This window comes from Pungitius pungitius, chromosome 2 (assembly GCF_949316345.1).
Source record: "Pungitius pungitius chromosome 2, fPunPun2.1, whole genome shotgun sequence".
Lineage (NCBI taxonomy): Eukaryota > Metazoa > Chordata > Actinopteri > Perciformes > Gasterosteidae > Pungitius > Pungitius pungitius.
Window position 1 is genome coordinate 15,652,127 of NC_084901.1, and position 25,023 is coordinate 15,677,149.

At 45.8% G+C, this 25,023-nt stretch overlaps 2 protein-coding genes across 16 annotated transcripts in view; both read left to right on the top strand.

Moving 5' to 3' along the window:
- The first annotated feature begins 359 nt into the window (after window positions 1-359).
- On the top strand, window positions 360-13,731 carry tapt1a (transmembrane anterior posterior transformation 1a). Of its 2 annotated transcripts, XM_037461460.2 has the most exons (15): window positions 360-651; window positions 2,466-2,596; window positions 3,861-3,979; window positions 4,256-4,288; window positions 6,615-6,777; window positions 6,980-7,115; window positions 7,485-7,582; window positions 7,758-7,827; window positions 8,139-8,219; window positions 8,664-8,773; window positions 8,865-8,924; window positions 9,033-9,101; window positions 9,232-9,308; window positions 10,220-10,389; window positions 12,423-13,731. In XM_037461460.2, the coding sequence occupies exons 1-15, from the start codon at window positions 462-464 to the stop codon at window positions 12,728-12,730; spliced, it is 1,815 nt and encodes a 604-aa protein (XP_037317357.2). In that variant the 5' UTR covers window positions 360-461; the 3' UTR covers window positions 12,731-13,731. The 2 variants fall into 2 exon arrangements, with proteins under 2 accessions (XP_037317357.2, XP_037317358.2); XM_037461461.2 differs by lacking the exon at window positions 4,256-4,288 and having other exon boundaries at window positions 362-651.
- Window positions 13,732-17,604: 3,873 nt separating this feature from the next.
- The window catches only part of prom1a (prominin 1a), a 37,858-nt gene continuing 30,439 nt past the window's right edge, over window positions 17,605-25,023 (top strand). For 7 of the 14 annotated variants that reach the window (XM_062560494.1, XM_062560496.1, XM_062560497.1 and 4 more), the window contains exon 1: window positions 17,606-18,182. In XM_062560494.1, the coding sequence (XP_062416478.1) occupies window positions 17,939-18,182 (244 nt within the window). In that variant the 5' untranslated portion in view covers window positions 17,606-17,938. Of the gene's footprint in view, window positions 18,183-25,023 lie in introns of all 14 variants that reach the window. The other 7 variants (XM_062560486.1, XM_062560492.1, XM_037460950.2 and 4 more) reach the window with 2 other exon arrangements.

A 25,023-nucleotide genomic window follows, 5' to 3' on the forward strand; every position in this document is an offset into this window, starting at 1 on the left:
CATTTATATATTTTCATTTCTGTATTTTTCCCATTTTCAAACATATCTGTAATTAACAATAATAACCTGTCGAACGTGCAAGGCCTTGTCGTCGTTTTTTTAGGATTTTATCCATAGATATATACATATAAAGGCTAGATGTCTTACGGCAGAGATCTAGAACGTCCGCACATGGCTACAAAAACTCACCATACAGAATGGCAACATGATAGATGTAAATACTGTTGTAATAGGTATATTTTCTAGGTGAGTTAGATTGTTTCACAAATCTACCTTCATATATCACTACCAACACAATGTTGTGTGTGAGTGTGCTGACTGTAGCAAGATGGCCGCCACGGCGGACGTTCGTCTCCGTTGGCCGGCGACGCGGACGAGAAATCTAGCCTTTATCTATATATCTATGATTTTACCCACGAGGCGGTGACGTTGCATAGGGCGACGGAGCAGCCGAAGTAAAGATGGCGGACGTGGCGGGCACCGATCTGTCAGATGGGAAGGAGGCTGAAATTGAACTAAAGAAACGACAGAAACGACCGTGGGAAGATTTGCACAAGTCCGGTAATATCGGTCTGACGCCGGAACTGCCGGAGACGTTGGGACTATACGACATAAGCGCTGTCAGGAGGGAGCAACGGGAGCTCCCCACAGGTAACGTTAACTGTCAACGCTACCCGAAGGACCCCCCCCAACCGACTCTACAGCTAACACACGCTAGCTGCTGTAGTTAGCTACGTGTTAGCTGTACAACTGTCTTGTCACAAATGCAGAGCTTCATTAACTTTGGAAAGCGTCGTAAGTGACGTTATGTTGTTAAAGCTGAGTCAAGAGCGGCCTGCATTTATTCTGTCGGTTTCGCCTTCGATGAATGATGATGATGAATCTGTCTCCTCCCGACATTGACTGTAACCTGAAACAATGGGGTCGTTCTTAAACATTACAGTCTACTTCAGGATCCCTGAAGTGATGTAACATAAACGTTTAGCCGCTGCAGTCATCCCTGAAGTCAGTTGGCAAGTCTGCTTAAAGTGCAATGGGCAGTAAATATTATGTTATTTTGGTAAACTAAACCATCTGTCCACAGTTTTCTCTGTAAGTGACCCTCCACAGGTGTTACGACACATTCTGTCACCCATCAGAGGATGTCACCTGGTGAATGTGAGCTGAGCTTCTTCTGCAAACGTTCTATTAGCAGACATACAGAAACAGAGGGTCGACGTGTTGTTCAATTTAGTGATAAAACATTAACATTACGTTATTTTATTAGTGGATCAGTTTGTAGACCCAGCTCAAGATAAACCTTCCTTTTTACAAGTATTTATGGTTACATATAATGGTTATCTAAATGTGTGTGTATGTATGTATACATATGTATGTATCTATATATATATTAATTACACACAGACACACATCTTTTTTGTACAGCATGTACATCAGCAGCCGTTTATGGACAAGGAGGTTAAGCAATTAACACAAGATGATAAATAGTTATTTGGACATGTCCTCCTGTGACATCTGTAAATAGAAGTCCAAACACACAGCGTGATAGCTTTTGCGCTGGTAATCTATTCCCGATAAGCCTCACACAGCTTTTGGTGTGACACCTGTTAACATGGATCCTTGTTTGACCTGCCACATTGTGCATATATCTAATCCAGCGTGAGCAAATATGATGTTAGGTAAACTTCACTGGACAAACATTGGACAGTATAAAGTACAAATCCTTGACATGCAACGAGAAGGATCACTTTAGAGTTTAATCAACATATACTGCCATGTTCTTATGCCCTATGTGACTGGTAACTTACTGGAGCTGAATTTACCTTAAAATAAAGCCAATTCTTTAGCCATAAATCCATTAAAGCCCAACATTTTTCAGCTTGGGGGTCTTTTCAGACATTTGGGGCAAAGCTGTTGCTTGTTGAGACATCAGTGAACTGTTGGGTCACGTGGAGTCTTGGGAATGATGGATTCATCTTTGTCTTCAGTTGGGGAAGATTGTTTAACAGGATTTCACAAATTCAATTGGAAGTGGAGATGATTTCGACACAGGATGGTGAGCATTTATTAACTAGTTTATAACAAGATATTTCCTTTTGTAGTAATTTTAACTCTAGTCTTTCTTTTCCAAGTTTCTACGACATTATTTCAGTCCGTTTTACCGTATGATTTGTTCTTCTGACTATGTCAAATGTAAATTTTACAATTTACACAAGACAAATTTGAATGTCCCCAACACTGTACTTGCTTTCTGTCAGTCATGTTACTACAGTATATTCCACAGCAGTTTATTCAGCATGTTCAGCCATTACACGGCTGATTTCATGGTGCATTGACCCAATCACCTTCCAGAGAAGTTTCCTTCTCTTTCAAGTTGTGAAAACTCTCATTGTGCTGCTGGCTTTGGCTGTAGTTGTTGCAGACAATGGCCTTGTGGTAACACTGGCGCTCTGATGTTGTTCCAGATCCGTCGCTGACTCGCTTCATTAGCGCCGAGCTCACCAGAGGCTACTTCCTGGAACACAACGAGGCAAAGTACACGGAGCGCAGAGAGCGGGTTTACACGTGCATGCGTATTCCCAAGGAGCTGGAGAAGGTACTTCATAATACAAGTATACTTATGATGCAAGTCCTGCCCTCTTTCTCTTCATTCATCTCCATCTGTCTGCTTTCATCCTATTCAGTTCACAGCTCGCAGTCCACTACAGTTTACTGACTGTCACGTCGCTCCCACACCTAAACCCCCCCCCCCCCCCCCCCACACACACACACACACACACACACACACATTTTGCTCTTGTGCAGAACTCAATTAAGTGTTTTTGTATGTTAGGAGGTACAACATTTTTGTTTGTTCAAGCCTCACAAATCATATGACCAGCTTGTTTTCTCCATTTAATATAATAATAATAATATTCAAAGGATTCACTCTAATTAATCCTTTTAACTTTTAAAGTGTTTTCATTAGCAGTTGGTCATAGAGAAATGTTATAATGTAAAGTCACCTTAATGCTCAACATTTACAGTAGCTTAAACATCAAGAACACACGGTTTTTCCTTTTTTTAAAACAAGTTGTGCAAATATTTTTTTAACATGGCATAACAACATGATTTGTCACGTGCTCAATGACTGTTGCTCTTCTCATGAACCACCAGGTGGCAGTATGAGAACATAATCTAGTAATCATGCTAAACTTTGGTTCCTCTATCTATGTGTGACCTACTTAATGATGAAAAACGCTGATATACAAGTCATCAAAAATGAATCCCACTGATTGGCCGGTAAAGAAGCTGTTAAGGAGACTGACAAGTTAAAAACCACACAATTTACAATCCGGCTCTTTGTTTATTGTATCTGGAGTTGAGGACAAGCTCTCTCAAAGTGAGCCTGGACCAACCTTCCTCCTACTGGCTTGGTTTTCCCTTTTGGGGCTGAGTGAGGAATGTGTGTAAATATTATGAACCTCTGTGACTTTACTCCGTCAAGCAGACTAACCTGACAAGTCCCAGAATCCTCCAGTGAGAGTCCAACAAACACACACGTTTAGCCAAACTTACAGCAGTGCCGCCGTCGGGTTTCTCCAGTTAGAAGGAGTAAGGAGACGACACCTTGTTTGCATTGACTTCTTCTTAAGATGTCATGCAATGCACTTTGTATGTGGGGAACTGTGCCGGTACGTGTCTTATATATGGTGGTTTTTAGTTTGTCACTTGGCTTTTCCTTTTTCTGGACGGCGGGAACATGACAACATAAGAGAAGTGATGCTTTTTGGGTGTGAAGAAACTCTTCGCTGCGACGGTATCTTACTCACCGATGGTGATTGTTTAAAGTGTAGGTTCTTTCTGTCTGACCCCTCCAGCTGATGACCTTTGGCTTTTTCCTGTGTGCCGACGCCTTCCTGTACGTCTTCACCCTGCTGCCCCTCAGGGTGCTGCTGGCTGTTCTCCGCCTCCTTACCCTGCCATGCTGCGGCTTCAGGTCAGCCTGAACACACACGCACACGCACACACACACTTAGTGAGTGACACAGCAGTTCATTAATTATATTCCAGTGATGTAACATATATGGTTCTGTCTTCTGTTTACTTCTGGTACTTTTAAGTAGGTACTTATTCAAACTGTGGTATTTCTACTTTTACTTCACTATAAGATCTGAAAGCAGTGCAGTAAAGTAAAATATTCATACCACCCCTCCTCACCCCCACCCCATGATCTGACTCGCCTCACACTCTGTCTGAATCCCCCTCCCTGCAGGGCACGCACATGCCCGTACTGCAGAAGAAGCAGGTACGCTCCCCAAAGCCTGTGAAGGCTCCATAAATGTTGCCACTGGCCTCCTCGTCCATTCACTTGCCTCTCCTCGTCTCCCCATGTGTCTGTTGATGTACAGCTCGGCGCCTCACGTTCCGTTTCCATTCTCCGAGCCACTGCAGCCCTGTTGGTTCCACATAACTCCGGCCTTGTTGTTTTTTGTTGTTTAGCTCATCCAGGGAAGGTTTGCTAAAGGCGCATGTTCATTCTCATCACGCAGCAGGCTGCATGCTGGCTCACTGTGCGCCTACTCTGGAGCAGCTGAGGCTTCGTTTGTCTTTAAGTCAACAGCAAAACATATCCACCTTCCCTGCTGACATTTCCCCTTGCGTTTTAAATCTGGCGGCGTGCTCCCTAAAGCCGTGTGAATGGCTACTTGGAATGCAGCACACAGCCGACTGCACTGAATCATGCATCCCGTTGGCGTGTCTCGTGGAGATGATGCTGGGAGGGTAGAGATAGTGGAGACTGCCTCCTTTGTAGGCCGCTCCACCAGCAGCTTTGCCTCCGGGGAGCTGTGAGTGTCGCACCGTAACTAGCTGAATACACACCTACGCTCACGTTTCTAAGACTACTAGTGAGAAGCTGTCCGTCCGTTATTCCTTTTAGAAGAGTGGCTGAAATGAAAGCAACCAACAACAACCAGGCTAAATAAGAGGCCATTTTATCTTTTATAGACAAACAATTATTGTTCATTGTAGCAAACTAATTCCTGAATGGATCATGTTTAGGAGCCCTGAATCTTTTTTTCTTTTTACTTAAACCACCGGATGGAGCTGTAGCTGCAGGAAAACAACCCCAGTTCAATCTGAATTTTCATCTGTTGTCATACGTAAAGATAGTAGAGCGTTTAAGCCGCTTTTTGTACGTTCACCGCATCAATGTTTCCTCACAGCTGCACACAATTCAGACTTGATTTCAGCTCCATCTTCCCCAACTCCGGCCATTCCCTCGTCTCTCTCCGCTCTGAGGCGCCTCCTAAAATAGCTCCACACCCCGAAGGCCTCTTCCTCCCGCTTGTATCATAAACATGATTTTCTGTTCCTCATGTTTTTAAAAGAGCGTAACGTGGTGAGGAGTAGCCCCCCCCCCCCTCCTTGTTGTGATGCATCCCAACCAACAACCGCTAAAGTTAATTAAGGTAATGCTGCCTGTTAAGAGGAGCTCATCCTTTTTCTGCCGTGTCTGCTGCTCTAGTGATTCAGTCTGTGTAAGTATAACCGTGCTGTCACATAAAAAGACCACAATGTGTGGACATAGTGAAGTTGTGATTTCAGATGATGGATGGATCCTCTTCCTGCTTTTAGCTCGTGTTGGATGTGGACATTGAGTCCAATTCACACAGCTGACATGTAAAATATGCAGGATGTCTTAGGGCTAATCTCTCTCTCTCTCTCTCTCGCCCTCCTCCCTCCCCTCCTCTCTCTGGTTATCCCTTGTCATAGTAAATACTAAATAACTGCTCCTATGGATTTGTCAGCCCTCCTCTTAACCCGCTCTCGAGCTGCCACTGCTACTAACGATGAAAGCTGCGGGTGTTTTAAACGCGGTTTCACCAGTCAGACATGCGTTGCAATATGTGACGGCTTAGCCTGTGTCTTTTCTTCCCAACTCCTCCTATGAACATTTCTGTCCAAGATGCTGCACCCCAGGGTGTCCTGTAGAGTGTGCTCTATCTAGATGGAGTCGGGCGGCCCTCGGCTCTCGTCATCCCGTATCTCAGAGCCGCCACGGACGATCATTCGCTGCTCGTATGAAGGCAACAAAAGCCCTGAAAAAACTACAAAGCCACATGGAAATGTTTCCATAAAGAGACCCATGAATGTTTGTCTGTTCGGTAGCTTAGAACAAAGGATAATGTATCTTCATAAGCCCAGACGCACATGACAAAAACACATTAAGGAGATGAATGTTATTAATGAGAGAACACCTCCTATAAAAGAGATGCAAACCTACCCATAGTCGTAGCCTTTCCTTCTATGCCGGGTATCTCATTTTGAACAGAATTGAATTTTGTTATCCCTCCATGTTTATTTTAATGTATCCTCTGTGTTCTTGCATGGTATGAACACAGTAGCCAACCAGCTCAAAATGTGTGTTTCCTCTCACAAATGTTACATCGATCGGGGAAGAAAATTGGGCAATATAACGACACAATGCTTATTGTCCGCTTATATCTGCATATACTGCACCATCCGCATGCTAGTGTGCGAGTACATGACGATTTTCAGATTTGATTAAAATGTGTTTCTATATGGGCTATCGAGTTGATGTGTGTGTGTGTGTGTCTGTGTGTGATCAGCGGGTCTCGGCTGCTGCAGCCGGCGCAGGTGTGTGACGTGCTGAAGGGTCTGATCATGGTGCTTTGCTTCTCCATGATGCATTATGTCGACTACTCCATGATGTACCACCTGATCAGGGGACAGTCCGTCATCAAACTCTACATCATCTACAATATGTTGGAGGTACCTCACGCTCGCTACAGACCGTACAGTTTTTCATCCTGTTAAGAGCTAAATCCACCAAAAAAAAGACTCTCACAGTGAGCCAGATAGTTTTAGTGCAAGATATTTAAGTCACGGAATGGTCACCCACAGTACAGCATCACTCTTGAAAGCGCGTGAAATATGTCATTGACTTTTGATCCTCTCTGTCGTTCCTCTGTAGGTGGCTGACCGCCTCTTCTCCTCCTTCGGTCAGGACATCCTGGACGCTCTCTACTGGACGGCCACAGAACCCAAAGAGCGTAAACGGGACAGCATAGGAGTCATTCCGCACTTCCTGATGGCCGTCTTCTACGTCTGTATCCTTCGTGTTTGAGGTATTAGGATGTCCCGGGGAAAAAAAAACGTATTTAAGAGAAGAAACAAATAATAATAATTGAGCCTGAATTAAAAATGAGTTTTTGTGTAAGAACCAACACATTTAGGTAGTTAATCTTTTATTTATGCAACAAGGGCCTTTTTGAGTTGATGGTTTTTCATTTCCTACTTAAAAGCAGATGTTTCTCATCAAACTGAAGCTACCGGGAAAGCGACCCCGATACGTTTTGGCTCTACGGGGAGACTGTCTGACTATTAAGATGCATATTCGGTATCATGTGTTAATGGGGTGGTATTTAGTGCTGAAATGATTCCCGAATCCGTTGTTTCCCTGAGTGGCTTCTCCTTAGTCCTCCATGCCATCCTCATCATGGTCCAAGCCTCCACCCTCAACGTCGCCTTCAACTCGCACAACAAGTCCCTGCTCACCATCATGATGTCCAACAACGTCAGTACACACACACACACACACACACACACACACACACACATATACTAGTAAAGCTGACGTCTACATAGACGTCGACACATCAATGTTACATCTGCAACAAGTTTGTTTTCCCTGGATCATAAAAGCTGATGTCTGCATTTCTTTCTTTGTCGTTCCGATTTCTCCATCACAGTTTGTGGAGATTAAAGGAAGTGTGTTCAAGAAATTTGAGAAGAACAACTTATTTCAAATGTCCAACAGTGGTAAGATATTCAACGTCCCATCAGAAATCACAGATTATAATTATTGAAAAGTGTAAGTTATGAAATATTAAAAGGTACGTTAATATCAGACCTAAACGTCACGCGTCACCAGTAAAAGCGTTTCGAGCCTGTTGCTCTTATTAGACGATGTAACCCATGGATTAAACAATTTAAAATAATATCTTGTCTTCAAATTTTGCTGATTCTCGCTGGCAGATTGGACCTTTGAATGTTTGACCGACAAGTATTTAACATAAATATTTTTAGGGGAATTTGATGTCAAACTAAAAAATGTCCATTTTCTCCTGCAGACATCAAGGAACGGTTCACCAGCTACGTTCTGCTGCTCATCGTGTGTCTCAGGAACATGGAGCAGTTCTCATGGAACCCAGGTAATCAACCCGCACTTGGATTTATATTAGGGCTGTAAATAGATTTAAATAAATTAACTAATTAATCGCACATTTTCAAATTCATTAATCTCGATTAATGAACGTTGTTGTTACATTGTTGTTTTTAATGAATGTTTTTCTTCTAAAGACTTTTAAATCTCAAATGAATAATCATTAGTTGCAATCACACGGCATTTGCATAAAGTAATTCTAGCTAGCTAAACCTTCACAAATCAAGGAGACTCTCTCCTTCTTACTTTTCAGAAAAACCTGGAGGTTGTCTCAATATTGAACCTTACCTTTAGAATACGAACAAGCTGATAAAAGTGGTGAAGCGAGTAAACTGGTCTGTTGTGAGGAGAAGTTGGCTGATTACATAAATTAGATTATACAATGATTTGCATGTCCCTCATGGACTTTCCTGTGACATTTTTCTTTCCTCAGACCACCTGTGGGTGTTGTTCCCCGACGTCTTCATGGTCGTCACCTCCGAAGTCGCCGTGGACATCATCAAACACGCGTTCATCACCAAGTTCAACGACATCACTGCAGAAGTACGGACCGAACCTAGTTCATTTCAGCGTAAAATAGGGACCTGCAAGTGGTTCCTCAATCAAGACTCACATACTCCATTCTCCTTCCCAGGTGTACAGCGAATACAGAGCCAGTTTGGCTTTCGATCTCGTCAGCAGTCGGCAGAAGAACGTAAGCGACCGTCTCCTTATGCTTCCATAAACGGCACTGAGCCCACGCGGGCCATCGATGGCGCTTTGTCGAGTGCTGTAACGTGTCGTCTTGTCCGTCGCTGCGTAGGCCTGCACAGACTACAGCGACTCGGTGGCCCGGAGGATGGGCTTCATCCCTCTGCCCCTGGCTGTCCTGGTAAGAGAGGCCGCTGTGTCCCGTCCCTGGAGACCAGGAGACAGTCGCCACGTTAACTACACGTCGTTGTTGCTCGCTGCCGTGTATGTTGTTGAATGTCCATTTATGCCGCATTCTAATGTTTCGTCAGCTCATCCGCGTGGTGATGAGTTCGGTGAAGGTGCAGGGAGCCCTCTCATACACGTGCGTTTTCCTCTGTTATCTTGGGTAAGTCAATAACATTTTACTGTTATCACACAACGTCATACAAAATTGTTGCTCTCTGTCTGTGCATTTAAAATTGAGTGTTCTTTTCAGCCTCATATGACCGTTTTCCGTTTTTTTGATTATAAAGATGTAGCTCTCTGATTTTCGTTTTTTTGTACATCTATGGTGGTAAGATGTGCTGTTATTCACTTTCTTATTTGAGCTCAAACCATTGAGATGTAGGTTAAAGTCTTGCTTTGCTACACACAGACGCACACACACGGTTACATAAGTGACGGCGCTTAGCTGCCGATCGCCCCGCTCACTCCCGTCCGCCGGATCCCATCGGGCTCGTACCGACCAAGAGTTTCCCCCGGGGAATAATACAATGTTGTCATCTCTAGTGCCATCTCTGCCCCCCCCCCCCTCCACCCCCTGATTTTAAAAATAACTCTGGCCCAAACAAACCGCTGGGCCTTGGCAAAGCCTCGCTGACACGCTCTCAGTCAGAGACACCCAAATGTGTCCGTCTCTCTTATGTCACGGTGTCAGAGGTTGGGCCTCGTAGGACAAAAGAAGGCTTTTTTACACGCCCACATCCCAGCGTCGCGGTGGGAGATTCATTGTTGCTGAAGCTCTGGGCTACATCGCAGCACTCGATATAACCTGCTAAGTAAAGACTCGATACAGCACATTTTATTTACTTTCATGACCTACACCAACATGATCGGTTCATCTTGGTGCCGAACGCATAGACCAAACCGGAAATAAGGCTCGATATGTGAAATGAGGTCACATCAGTGTTTTTATTCATCCAACAAAGTACGGTTCAACTGTAGAAGACTATTAATTTTTACAGGAGATGAGAAGTGTTTGATCTACTAATTCCCAAGAGAGTGCAGCTCTCTAATCCGCAGCCGTCTCCTCCGCAGGCTGGTTACCCTTAAAGTGTTGAACAGCATCGTGCTGCTGGGGAAGTCGTGTGTCTACGTTAAGAGGGCAAACATGGAGGACAAACTGTTTGAGACGCCCTCCACTGCTCCACCGTCCACTGGGAAACCCCCCAGCAGAGCTGACCCGGCCCGATGTCCCACACCTTCAGGTAAACCCGCAGACAACTGACGGTCACCATGGAAACGGCAACCCGAAGCAGTGTCTCACCTATATGCCGAACTCCGTCATCGCATCTCCACGGCCAGGGAAAGTTCAACCAGTATTTGTGACGATGAGTTCCTCTTTCTCTCAAAAACCCGGAAACATCAACACAAATAATGCGTGCCGCATTAAAAAAGCTCATTTTAGGAAAGCTAATGGGGAAAATAAAATAGTTACCTAGTAAGAGACCTAAGTAAATTCTGTTAGCACAAGACCTCGAGCTGTATTTTGAATACATAAATGTTTTAACTTCTCTCCAAAATCCAATGCTGGCACATTAGACATTGAGATTTTATTGTGCACTCATATCTCGAGCATGAAATATTCAGAGAGCCTTTAGGACCCTCCAGTTGAGCTCATTATGCCGTGTGAACACGACACTTTGCTTTTGGATCGAAGTAAAAACAGAAAGATGCAGCATGGAATTGCAGAAAAAGAATTTCAGTTTTTGCAGCAGAGATGATAGAAAATATATCAAGCGCTACTATTTTGGAATTGTATCAAAAGCTTTTGATCACAGTACTGTAAATATTTAACAGATTTGGGCAGTTGCATCCTTTTCTGGAGACAAGAAACTACCTGAGAGAAGTGGGGCTTCCTGGGCTTTAGTGTTCCTCATGATTAATGTGAATGCTGCTCTACTGCCGATCGCTTCTGTGATAGGAGGTCCAGATAAATTCCTTATCATAGTGGCCAAAAACATGGCCATGTCGACCCGTCATCCGCAGCCAAATCCCTGCGGATCGTTTCCTCTGGTGCCCCTCCGAGCTTTGAGATGACAGTGATCCCGTGACGGCGGTCACGTGGAACATCAAAGCTGCTCTGTGCTTTTTCGAGGCTCACGGCGGCTCACTCAGAGGCGCGCGTCGCGCTGCCGTTCACCTGCTGCTCCGCTGGAGTCACTGCGCCCGCTCTGTCCGCACGTCTCCGTCTCCACGTAACATTCGTTCTGCCATGTTTTAGTCCAGAGGGCAGAAAGGGGTAATGAGCGGTTTCACGTCGGCCATTTCAAAGCCCGTATGCCGGCTGGCTTTTATTAAAGCTCGCACATCTTCCAGAGAGGAAGTTGAGAGCTGCTCTCTGCTGTGCTGTGCGACCTAAATACAATATCTTCTAAATCTGTTGGTATGTGCACCCTTAAGGACTCCAGCTTATTTACACATGTCATTTATACAGCCCAGAAAAGGCTTTAAAACACTAAAGCACCAAAGTTGTAGTTTCAGTGTTTTGGAAATCGGAGCATTTTGGTTTGATACCTGACTTATAAAACGCTAATGGGGGCAGAGAAGAGCAGCACAGTTTGGAGAATTATCCGTGATGACATTGATTTGTTCACGAACCCAAAATGTCCCTACACATGAAAGTAGTGGTTACTTATTTAATCCAGTGTTGTATTTCACCGCCAAGGACCAACAGTGCAGGTTAAAAATAATGTAAGAATCTCGAGTGCACCTTTTTTTAATAGTTTTCTTTTGGCTAATTTGACATCTTTGATGTTCTTTGAGAGCAAAGGAAGAGTGGTGTTGTTATTCCATGGATCCTCCCGTTGCTTGTCCTACTCCATCTTATTGAAGATGACTTTTAGAGCTTCCCTGAAATACTCTATGGATGTGTGAGCGCCCGCAGCTCAACTGCTTCTCTCTGTGGATGACTTTGGTAAAATCCAAAGTTACTTTGCTCAAGTCTCTCTAACATGAGGACTCATTATGTTTAACTCCCAATCGAGTAGGATTTGTTAAGAGTCATTTGTGCTTCATCAAGTTCCATGTCAGCTTCTCCTCTCTCAGTGTACTGTGTTAAATGAACTATAACAGAAATAGTCTTTGTCCTTGATGTAAGGAAACTTAAACAATAAAAAGGTCCAGTTATGTAAAGAATTAACTCAAAGTCAAAAGTGTAGAACTATAGAATGCCATAAAAAACCCATTATGTAAACAATAAAAAATGCCCTCATCCATAATATTTAACTATTCTTCACAGGTGAAACCCTGATGGAGCAGAAGCCCGTCACACCCTTCAGCCCTCCACCGTCCTCCGTCACCACCCAGCCGACTCCCAGGAAGGACCTGTTTCCTCCTCCGCCCGCTGAGCCCTCTCCTGCTGCTCCAGCTAGCCGCCCCCTAACTCCCCCACCCGAACTACTTGCACCGTTGCTCTCCGAAGAGGAAGAGAAAGAAGAAGAGGAGGACGAGGAGCCACAGGAATCCTCCGACCTGAAGCACAGGACTCCCAATAAAGACCTGCTGGAGATCGACCGCTTCACCATCTGTGGGAACCGCATTGACTAACGTAGCAATGGAAAGGCGCCCGGGAGAGACGGAGAGCCACGACCTCCTCCACCCAACGGCAGCAGAGAGACGAGTATTCGTTTAAGTCAGTGGCGACGCAGTACGTCGTCGTGACGATGGACAAGTGAAGGTTTGACAAAAGAGAACTTAGCAGAAAGACGGTGGCAGCTCAGTCCTCAGGGGCAACTGTCCCTCAGTGTGAGTGAGTGTGTGAGTGTGTGAGTGTGTGAGTGTGTGTGTGTGTGTGTGTGTGTGTGTGTGTGTGTGTGTGTGTGTGTGTGTGTGAGTGTGAGACTTCCTATGTCAGAGCACACAAGCACTTCCTGTCTGAGCATCACCGGCACCAGAAAGATAAACTTATACGTTCGCTCAGTAGCCGGGAAACAAACTAATTTTTATTTCCTTTTTTACCCGATAAAAAAAAAAAAAAATGTTCATGTTCATTTTATAAAATATCTGCCTTTTTAATCCGGCACTGTGGTTACTTCAACACTCAGCGAATGTCCACCAGTCAATAATGGACTCGACCTTCACGCGAGGGTCAGATAAACGTCAGGGAAGCGGAGACAAAGTATATTTAGTCAGACGGACAAACAGGAAGTGGATTGTGTTGGAGGTGAAACAGTTTCCCGTCAGCTAAACTGAAGTCGTCTTCATCATCTGTCGAGTTACGGGCGTGACTTTTAGTTCACGCAGTTGACGTGTTATTGAAATGATTTTTGTCATTTTTTTTTTTTTTTAGGTAAACAGAACTTTTGCACTGATGGACCACGTTGTGTTAATAAATACGACGGGTCACGTTTCTCATTCAGCTCTCAGTTAATGTTCTAATGTTTACATCTTAGAAAATGGAAGCAATATTTCCCCAAACTACTACAATGCCTCTTTTTATTTATTTTTTTTAATTATGTTGACTGAACTTGTAAAATTGTTTGCCATGATTGAAATATTTTTTTATTGCAATAAAATCAATAAATGTATCAAAAACAATATGTTATAGATCATTTGAATGCCAGGTGCAAAATATATATTATATATTTTCGGGACTTAAAGTTCCAGCAGTCAAATAATGAATCAGTTTCAGAAGTCGATCTCAGTGAGTAATGGTGCATTTCTATTTTACAGCAATTATATTCTGCAGAAATTTTGACTTGTGAATGTAAAAAAAAAAAAAAAGCTGGACCCGGCGAGCTCGGCCCACTGCTGGAGCTCACCGGGTCCAGCTGTGTGTGCCTGCTCTCTCTTCAGGTTCCTACCTCCATACTTTATGAGAACAAATCAATATAAAAGTGTGTTTGGTATGTGCGTTGTTTTATTGTGACATTAAGCGGCCCGATTATTTTCCCGTCGCTCTCTTCGTGTTCTTCGTGTTTTTCGTGTTCTATTCGGAGCCTCAGACTTCCTCATTTGGGGTCACGATGAGATGAACTTCGTGCAGCGTCAGGTCGTCTGGACCACTTCCCCGTCCTCGTGTCTGGACTCTCTATCTTCAGGTTTCTGGTCTGTAATTGTTTAACCTGTTTGGATTGTGTTAATCTAAATCATATAATGCTAATATACAACATAAACTGAACACATTAAAGCTCACAGGACCCAGTGAGCACAAGACGTTATTTCAACGTTGAAATATGGTTGAAATCAGGTTGAAATGAGGTCTGAACGTCTAAGGCCTCATTTCAACGTCTTTTCAACCGGCGAAAAAGTGCGAGAAACCTCAACGTGCTAGAAAAGGGTAAATTTCTTGATTATGTGTCATGTTGTAACGTAAGGTTGAAAGAGACGATAACATCAAGATTATCATAATAATGAATGAACTGGTCAGCGAATTTTGGTCTACGCAAAGACGTGATTTCAACGCATTTAAGATTTTTCTTAAAACGTCATGAATATGGAAATACAGAGTGTGTGTCTGTTACGCCTCCACCCCGGCTCGGGAGAGGAGGTGGGGCGTAACAATATGCTTTAAGGACAAATTAATGCGGGCCGTTTCAAACATTGGTTGAAAACACCTAACTCTGATCACATCTGTAACGCGCATGCGCAAGTTCTTGCAGAGCTTCCACCGGGTGCAGCGCGAGGGGAAGTGTGTCCGGGAGCAGAGCGACGTGAACGGGCTGATACAACCACGGCTACCGGCCCCAATACTCTGTAAGTACGTGAGTGTTTGAATGAAGCACACCTGGAACTATAACCAGTTATTTTACTTGTGCCGCCCACTCGATACGGGAAAGACTGTTATTTTGGTAAGCTAGTTAGCGTTAGCGCAGATAGTTTGCTAGTTAGCACGCTAGCTTGGAGCATGCTAGCTCAGAGCATGCTAGCGTTCAACATGAACTGGACCAAAAGTTAACCTCATAGAGTATTTTCCGTGTTTTTGGTGTTGCTTATGCGTTAGGTTGTTGCTGTACCCATATATTATTGCCGTTCCCAGTTCATGTAGAAAATACACGTTTTTAAAGCAACGCGGCCTAAACACAGATTGCAGGTGAATTCAACAAGTTGTGGCCTGTAAACAAGCTAGCCAAAACATTGTAAGTTACTGCATGCTTAAAGCAACATTGTAAAGTATGGTACTGTATAATGGCGCGTTTCCATGTTCTGTTAACCATGATTTGGCGAGCGTTTCCACCGCCAACAGTACCCTTACTTGATAGGCGTGGTGTATTCCAGAAAGTAGTGGTAACGTCACTTGATAGGCGTGGTATTGGACGGAAAGTAGATTGACGTCATTCGATCGCGCGATAACTGAAAGCTAACCGCAAACAACAATGGACATACAGTCGATCCTGTTCTTGCGTTTCGATATGTGGCTGTTAAAGTAAATGCTGCGCAGCGACGGTGTTGTAGTTTAAAAATGGCGCTTCGTGTGTTGTTTTTCCCCTTGCGGCACGCGCAAATGACGACACTCTTTCAACCAATCAACGTTCTGCAGTGAGTCTAGCTCCAGCCTTTAGTACCAAACAACTGTGCCAGGTACCCCAACGGAAGGGTACCCAAAAAGTGGTACGGTACGGTGCGGATCTTTGGTACTTTTCTCAGTGGAGACACAAATAAAAGGGTACCGACCCGTACCGTACCGCTCGGTGGAAACGCACCATAATATACCTGGAAATGTTACTCCACAAATGCCATAAATTGTTTATAATGTCATAAGTAAACAATCTATAAATAAGGGTTCTCAAACACCTGCTGCTGTTATCATTATTAAACTTTTTTTATTACTGTCATAAACCCAAATTACACACTTTGCCTTTTCCCTAAAGTCTTTGTTCTTCCCTCCTCACAGGTTCCTGTGGATGGAGGTTACATCTGATGGAGTTTGTCCCTGCAGTTGTCCTGCCTTACACCTGGTGTACTACTCTGAAGAATTTGAATAATTTCTGTCGTAGGAATTGAACGTACTGTACATCTTTAAGTTGTTCTTTCTGTACACACCCACTCCTCCACTGTTCAAGTGTTGTCCAGTTGAAGGGAGTTTTATCTATGCCGATGTGATGGTTTTGGGACAGGATGCTGCACGTTTACAGACTGTAAAGCTCCCTCAGGCTTTTTTTTCATTTTGGGTTGAACAAAATAAAATTAATTGAATTGAATTAACTTGTTGACTAGAGGCATCTGCAACTGAGGGGTGTCTGTGCATTCTGAATCATTGAAGTGACGATGAGGGAGACGGAGCTGATTTCAGGTATACGATCCGGATTCAAGTGACTCAGAGCCAGATCTTGTTACAGAATCTGAAAATGAAGTGCCAATGATTCAGAAAAATGGTTTACAAACACAAAATTCTAAACTAACTGGTTGTTGCTCCACTTATAATTTCATAGTTTATTTTCACAAAATATAATTTATTTTTGTATTCTGTTTTGTATAGAAAAAGTGTTGTTATATTGATATGAATCAATACAAAATAATCAAATTGTGTTGTCCTTGTTAAGGGCTGTTGACATGACATCTGACTGTGTAACTTGTACTTTTCCAGCGAGCAATTTTGCCGTTGAAAAGACGTTAAAAAGACGTCTATGACCCGACGTTGAAAATTGGTTTAAAAGTGAAAGTTGTTTCAACGTCTATTCGTAGACGATATGTGGTCTAAATATAGACGTCTTTTCAACGTCTGCCAATAGGCGTTGAAACAACTTTCACGTTTAAACCATTTTGCAACGTCTTTTCAACGTTGGGCATAGATGTTTATTTAACGTCTTTTCAACCAAAAAATGTTCACTGGGAAAAGCAACCCCACTGAAAAAAATGCAATGACTTATTTTCTCCAAATGCTCCATAGCTGCTCTTTTGTTGCCCACGTTTTAAATACTCAAATTAAGTGGATCAAAGTGTGTGTGACCAGTGAGGAAAGGTGCTGATCAAAGGAGGCCCCCTTCTCTCCGGGGGGGGGGCATGTGAGGACAAGGACGCCATTGTGCAAAGAGACAAAAGCTGAGGTCACCTGATCGCTGCCAACCCCCAACTCTCCTCCAGGTATCCTCTGTGTGCCCTTAGGGTGGAAGAAAGGCGGGTCAAAGGTCGGGGAAGACAGGGAGCACCTGTTGGCAGGAAAGAGGGTTCCCTAAGGTGGAATACAGCCAAGCCTTGTTTTTCGACCTTACTACAGAAGAACGAGGATGAGGTACTCGTTCTCGTACTCTGAGATTATATCAAGGGGCCTTTTCTCTCCATAATGAGTATTTGCATCTGAACTGGATCTGAATACTACTTCCGACAGCTTTATTAAAGAGAGTAAGTGACGTCACCTCGCAGTTAGATTTCACTGCTGCACGTTTCTCTGAGACGTAAAGACACGAGATGAACTCCACCTTTCTCTCTCCCCAGCAGGAGGAGCGCTTCCCTCTGGAAGGGTAACCCTAGCACCCCCCCCCACTATCTCTCTGCGCGCTCCCGTGACGCAGCGCGGCTCCGTGCGCACAGATGCTGGCGTGGAAGTGACAGGCGCGCTCCTCTCGGTGGGACCCAACGCATCGCAGAGCGGAGAAGATCTCCCGGTTAACGTCCGTCTGAAAGCCTTCAGACCGGAACCATGCACCGACTGAGTCTGCGCGCGGCCACCAGGACTTGAGAAGCGACCCGCTCCATCCGCAGGGGCCACTTCTTATCTTGTTGTATTCCGGTGCCAGGAGAGAAGAACCCACGCAGTCATCCTCCTGACCCCGGTGTTTTTTTTCACGGCGAGTCCGTCGGTGTCATCTCGGCGCGATGCGGAGCACCGGGATCCCGGTGATGCTGCTGCTGTGCGTGCTGTGCGTGCTCCCGGCGTCCGGAGAGCTCCAACAGGACACGGAGCCGCGGAGACTCCCACCGCCGGGAAAGTTGGATTTCGGTTACGTGCCGGCGGGAGTTTACGAGACTCTGGCCCATTACGAACCGGGACCGATCGGGATCCTGTTCCACTTGGTGCGCGCCTTTCTCTGCGTGGTGCAACCCAACGCGTTCCCGCAAGGTAAGCGCGCTCCGACCCGTGGGGGAGGGGGGCGGGGAGGAATGTTGGCGAGTTGTCTTTTATGGAAACGTTAGTTCGGCGTTGCTACAAACTGTTCCCCCACCTCCACCCAACCTCCAGCCTGCGCGCGTCCAGTCAGTTCTTCCTGGTGGTGCTTCTGGCGGTGCTGTGTCACCACCACTTACACTTGATGAAGCCCCACGAGCTCCGCGGCCGGTTTGAAAACCCGTGTTTTTCTTGCACGAATGGATGCTCCCATGCCCCCATCGCCCGTAACACGCACGCGCGTACGTACGTCGGGGTGCGTCTTTAATTGGGCCCGGGACGCACAGGAGACGCGCCTCCTCTCCACGCATCGCAGCCTGTGTCCGTCCTCTCCTGCGGAGATTAGCAGCTCTCTGAGTCACTCACCTTGCTAATTGACTAATCCCATAAGCCACTGCTCCATATGTCGTTGGCCTTTTAGATTCCCAGTTTGTCACCAGCGCTCGGGGGTCGCGGAGGGGTCGGGGGGGGGGGGGGGGGGGGGGTCTGATCCCCTGTTGGTCAGCACGCTCAGGCTCTAGTTTCCCACTCTGATTAGAAAGCCTTATTGTTTTGGGCTTCATCTCATTGGTATAAAAGCCATGGCCATTTAACAGCAGCATCCAGAGATGTGAATGAATGCTGCTCTGCAGGAGACCCCCCCCCCCACACACACACACTCCTCACTCCGCTCTCCCCTGTGGGACCAACACAACTTGTCACTTCTATTAACGACAAGAAGTCACTCGGCAAACGTAAAGACAAGTAAAGAAAAATAATCTGTGTTATGGGTTCCACTCCAGTGGATTGTGACTGGATTGTGTGTGTGTGTGGCTGTGTGTGTGGGTGTGGGGGTGGGTGTGTGGGTGGGTGGGTGTTGGCCGCAGCAGCCCACATTTTAAAGAATTAATCTCTGACTCCTCGAAGGAAAATAAAAAAAGTGTTTTTGTTAACGAGTTGAACTCAACAACAACTTAAACTTAGACAATAAAAATCTCAAATCTCACAGCTTGTTTTTATACACACATTATGTTGATATCTTCAAGTGTTTTCATTATTGTTTATTCTCTAAAAATACCAAACATCTCCAGCTGATCAACCAACATGTGATGTGTTGTAGAAACATCGAACGCCTCCAACTGACGAGTCCCCTCTTACTGACTGCTGCAAAACAAACCTTAAAAACCTACCCACAATGCATCTCTCCCTCCCACCAACACACAGCTGCTAATTGCCCAAACAGATGCACGGGCCCATTAGCCCTTTCCACCGATGAAACACGACACTTTGCAATCTTCAACAAGCCGTACTGCGTTGTTGTTTCAGTCTACGCAGGTTGCACATCTGGATCCGTCCGGTTTGACCTGGAGGGGTCAAGTTTACGCGTTTCCTGCGTTCACACTTCAGGCAGAAAACGTTACCTTAGACATCTACATTCAAAGCCTTCATCCTCCACTCTTTCGCTCGGAACGAGTCCATTATTTCGTCTCGCCGGGGCTCTGCGGCGAGGAGCGGACCCCCGTTGGAAATGTTTTCCTCATTAGCTGACTGTACTCCCTCCCCTCGAGAGGCCGCACCTCCAGACGACGGAGGGCCCGCTGGGGGTCTGGCATTGGTTCGAGACCAGAGAACAGTTGCCAGGGAAACCGTCTCTTAGACATGTCTCGCTGCAGCAGGGAGGTGAGCCGGGATTGTTATTTAACGCTCATCAAAAGGGAGACTGGCGTCTTTCTTTGGCGGTGGCGTTCAGTCAGAGACACGTGAACATCAAAAAGAATCTGAAGAGGAACCCTCGAGATCGAAGCACCATACGTGACGCGCCTCCGGAGGTTTACTGGCATCACAAGCTGGAGACATTTTGCATTGACGTCTTTCATGTTCAAAGGTAGAAACGTCCTCAAAAAGATTTGACACAAAAGCTCCGGTCTTTGTTAAAGAATCCAAACAATGACACACGTTTTTGATTCTCCAAATCTAGAGCATCACATCGTAGATTCACTAATAATCTGTTGCAAAAGCATGCTCACATCCATTCAAAGAACCGAATGACACCCCCGGCGGCCCGGACCTGTCGGGGGTGTCAACGGCGTTTGGGGGCGACTGCGGGAGGCCGCAGTGACTGAAGAGCGGGCGGCCTCCCGAAACCGAAACGGAAGGAAGATTTCTTGGGCAGCGAGCACGTGTGTTGGGATTAACATCAGAGGCTGTGATGATCCCCCAGAAGGGCTTACATTTGCAATCCTAATTTCTCATCATTTTCCCGCTTCTTTTAACGGAAAACAAGCAGAAAGCAATGACTTGCAAAACCACGTGTTCCGCTGCTATTCCGCTCTGATATTATATATATTTCCATCATCGTGAAAAATACGTCATTTGGGGGAGGGCACACACACAGGGAGAAAGGAACACTGCATAACTGTATGAACTGTGTTATCTAAGTTTGTCGGGTGGTGACAGGAAGCAGAGATCCTGACCTTCACACCAGTCTCCATCCCACCAGCTCCAGTAACCCAGTAATCTGGAGGCAAGTTTCCTGAGGTCCACAATGAAGCGCTTTATTAGTTAAAAATGACAGTTTGGGTTTTATATTCCTCGTCGTCATGGTTGCAATTGGGTCTGTCAACATAAAGCAACATTATCTGTCAGTCGGAACAAAGCTTCCTCCGCGACAGCTCTGCTTTTTGACAGAGAAAACATTGTTTCATTTGTCGAAACATGGCCAACATCAGTCTGCACGGTAATAATAACTGGCTCATTAATTATCAAACCCATTGACTTAATCATATGATGAGTTAATATGATCTAAACCGACCACACGTTACTAATACGGTCGTGTCATTTGTAATCCGGGCAAACCGGCCCCTCTATAAATAAGCCGGTTTACGGAATGCTGCATCCTCAGCAGCGTCGACGCCGACGGAGAGAATGATGACCGAGGCTCCTCTGCGCTGTTTTCGAGGCCGTCACATGCGCTCACGTCAGGCCCCGCCTTCCCGACACCCCCCCCCCCCCGACATAAGGCCCCGCTGATCACCGCAGGCGATGCGTCACTGCGAGGTGGAAACGTGCAGAAGCGACACGGGTGACCTTATTTACAGGTGTTTCATTGTGTCACTAACATGTACGCAAGGAAATAAATCCAAACATCTCACAGCGCTGACTGTAGGTCGGCTCGTAACAGTGTGTGTGTGTGTGTTAAAAAAACAATACTCGTGAGTCAGAGCTTCGTTTTAATGTATACGTTGTTATGTCATCTCATTCTTTCTATATGATGTAATACTTTTCTCTTTTTCCATCTCTGTGGTGGTGCACTTAAGGCTTTGTATATTTTCATTTATTATTCGTTCTACATTTTTTTAAAGCAAACCAGCCCCCAAAGGACAGAGGTTAAATCCATCTTCAAACATAGAGTGACCATTTGCAGCCTGATTCTTTGCTGTTCTTTGGCTGTTTTCATGTGTGTTTGTGGTGGGGATGGAAATGATCTGTGACGTTGTTTTTTTTAGAAGGAATGTTACGCCGTGTTGCATATGGCTGTTAAAGTGGAGGAGGACGCTCTTCGGAGTTTTTTTTCTTCTTTTATCTAGCAGGTTGAAGGATGCAAACCGCTAACGCTCTCGTCACGCCGGCTTCTTTCAACGCTTAAGCCGCGGCTGCTTCGAGCTTTTTGTGGGAGAAGATCACGCCGCATAATCAGAACACAGAAAGAAACATTGTACCGGCGCTTTAATTCCTCGCCTGCAGCTACGGCCTGAAAAGGCATCAAAATAGCCCTCGGCTCCGTGTTGTTGCTCCTGAAATGGATCCACAAATCGTGGATTAGTCTCCCCGAGGGCTCAGCCAAGCAGACGAGGCGGGCCACTTGTAAATGAGGCGTTTCGGTATGAAAAATTGATATGCGTGTCATTTAAATCATAAAAAAAACACTAACAATCCCAAGACCACCTGATGATGCATTAAAATGAACACATTTGCACATATGCGCTGAAAGATCAACCAGCCGTGTGTAAAATGTTCCGCTTAAACTTCAACTGACAAAAGCTGGTGCTGAAAATACCAAATGCCAAAAGTTTCCCAGGTCAGTCAATGAATAAATAGTCATGGTTCCGTTAAACCTGTCGCAGTTTATTAAGCAGTTACAGTCCATTATGTCCCCGTGAAATCCCTCCGATCACATCAACAGCAGCGGCGCGTTGTGCATCTTCAGAGCGATCGTCTGTCGCTAGCTAATGCGAGCGGACACCCTGTGAAACAAACTGCCCCCCCCCCCGCCCCCCACTAAGGAGGCCGCTGTGCTGTAATCCATCAACTGCTCGTCTCTCCATGTTTGTGTCCCTCAAGAATGCGATTGAAGCATTTTGCAGTGTGTTCAGACACGCTTTTTGCCAATGCACATTTTCCCTTCAAAACCACCTTTTTATACCCGACCCAAAGAACCCCCCCCCCTCCAAGCTCAGGTGGAGGCGAAGATCTAAAGGCCGCTGGAGCGGAGAAAAGCTGCGCAGAGCGGCTTATTTAACGCGGCAAGAGGAGAGAGAGGGGAAAAGAAACGAGGAGTAGAGAGGCGTGCGTCGGCGTGAGAGCTGCCCCCCCCCCCCCGCTTTGCCCGCTTTAGAGTCCACTCCGGGGGGACACTTTGCACATGTGCGCGGCGGGGGGGGGGGAAGGAAGGTCAGGCTGCAGATGACCGCTCTGGAAGAACAAAAAAAGAAAAGGCCTTCCTGTGTAACTCTGCGGGCCCTGTTATGTGGTCTCGGCTCGGTCAGCGGTTCTGACTCCAGAGAAACGAGGCGTGTTGTTTGGGTGCATCAATGGAGGCCTTAACACCGTCGAAATTGACGATTTCTTTTGAAGTTAAGGGTCGGCGGGTGGACGTTAGGTTGCACCCTTCCTGTCCGTCGCTGTCACCTCTGCAGGACTCCGGCTTCAGCCTCGATTAGCTGCCGGTAATCCGGGGACGTTGTTGACGTGGCACACAGCAGCAGCCAATCCGCCCGCCGCGCCGCCCCGACCAGACGGCTCGGCCCTTTTGTCCTCGGGCTCTTAAGTAACTTCTTAGCCTACAGGATTGAGCGGGTGTTTTGGCCTGAGAGATGCGGGGCTCCAACGCCGTGGATCCGCTGGATTCTCGATGCCTTTTTGGCACGAATGCAGGGGGGGAGCACAATGCCACGCTGTCACGTAACAATGAAATCGAGAAAATGAGCCCCTGCACATCTTTCCTTTAGCGTGTTTTAAGCGTGTAGGCCGAGACGCTGAGACTGATAAAACCGCTCTGTTAGCAGATGGCGGGTAATTTGAAGGCATTCTGTGAGGAATGCGTTAAAGCGCGAGGCTGAGGTAAATATAAAAGGTGCACCATGTGCAGATAGAACATTTACCCACTGAAACACACAGATACACGTTACACACATCAGTCCACTTTGTCTTCGTCATTTCTCCAAGTCGGCGGACTGCAGTTTGAAGTCCATCGTTCTTTATTACTGTCTGTTGCCGTGTCGCCCAGGTTTATTTTCATCTGCGTGTTTCTCCCTCTCGTCGTGCATTTCTATCCGTCAAAGTAACTTCCACTTGAGGGGAGGCTGTCGACTTTATTCACGTGCAAAAAGTCTGCAGGCCCGGGTCGCGCGTCCCTGCGGACGAGAGACGTGGACGAGAGACGTGGACGTTGGTCTGCGGCTCGTGTGGGAAAAACAGAATGTGACTGTTTAGAAGTCCTCTTCATACACCGCGTGTCCCGTCAACGCCATGACCAACTGATGTTTTCTCAACCTCCCTTTAGACCTGCAAATGTCACTAGTTGGGACAGAGATTAACAGTTTTAAATTAAATTCCTTTCCACTTTGTAGTTTTCTGTGTGTGTGTCTGTGTGTGTGGGGGGGGGGGGGGGCTGTCTATTTGTTGTGTAAAGCTGAGCCTGATTCTCTCTCCATAGTTACAGGCTCTATGGTAACAAAAGGGTTTAAGTTGTGCGGAGTTGTTTTTGCACCAAGCTCATGGGAAGGAAGCTCTGATACGAGCACACACACACACACACACACACACACACACACACACACACACACACACACACAGCTGCTGTCCTTTATCGGAAACATTTCGGTTAAATGTCAAGTCACTAACATTCACTGGAAGACATTTACCACAACGGGGTCTGATGGGAGCATCGAGTGGAGGAAAACCCACCAAATCAAAGCTGTTTATGACCTTTAATCAGGTTCATTTGATGGCTAGAGATCCTTTTAATATATTTGTCAACAAACATAAGACGGTAGTGTTCCTCAAATATCTCAATTGGATTTGTTTTCTTAAATGTCTTTTGGCCCCGTGCGTCACAAACTATACGTTTTGTGTTCCCTCCACATCTGAGAATGTCAAGGCAAGCAAACGTTTCAACAGCAGGTCTCAAACCGAACTCTTTAAAATACATAAACAGCCTTGTATTTATTCATATTAACAGTCATCTGCAATTGTTTGGCTACGCCACACTGAGAAGACAATTGCAGCCACAGCCGTTGTTGCTCTCACGGTTTGAGGGATGAAGGTCAGAGGTTAATAGTCTGCTGGCGATGCCGATGATTGTTTGTTGTTCGCTTCCATTCGTTTCACTTGTCCAGCAAACGCGAGAAAGGAGCCCAAGCCGTAGTCTAAAAATACTGAAAAACTAGTTGGTTGCATAGCAACAATATCCCTGGCACGGTTTCCGTTGCTAGACATGCGGGGAAGGCTGGCGTCTGTTCGCAGCGTGAGGCCTCGAAGAGAAACGTACTGCGGCGACATATGCGCTCGTTATGGCGGGAAACCCTCTGTTTGATCA

Excerpts from the sequence above, each read along its gene's own strand:
- tapt1a (XM_037461460.2), top strand. The coding sequence starts at position 462 with ATGGCGGACGTGGCGGGCACCGATCTGTCAGATGGGAAGGAGGCTGAA. Across the intron at positions 7,828-8,138 it reads ATTTCAAATGTCCAACAGTG|ACATCAAGGAACGGTTCACC; the intron begins GTAAGATATTCA and ends TTTCTCCTGCAG. Across the intron at positions 8,925-9,032 it reads TCAGCAGTCGGCAGAAGAAC|GCCTGCACAGACTACAGCGA; the intron begins GTAAGCGACCGT and ends GTCGCTGCGTAG.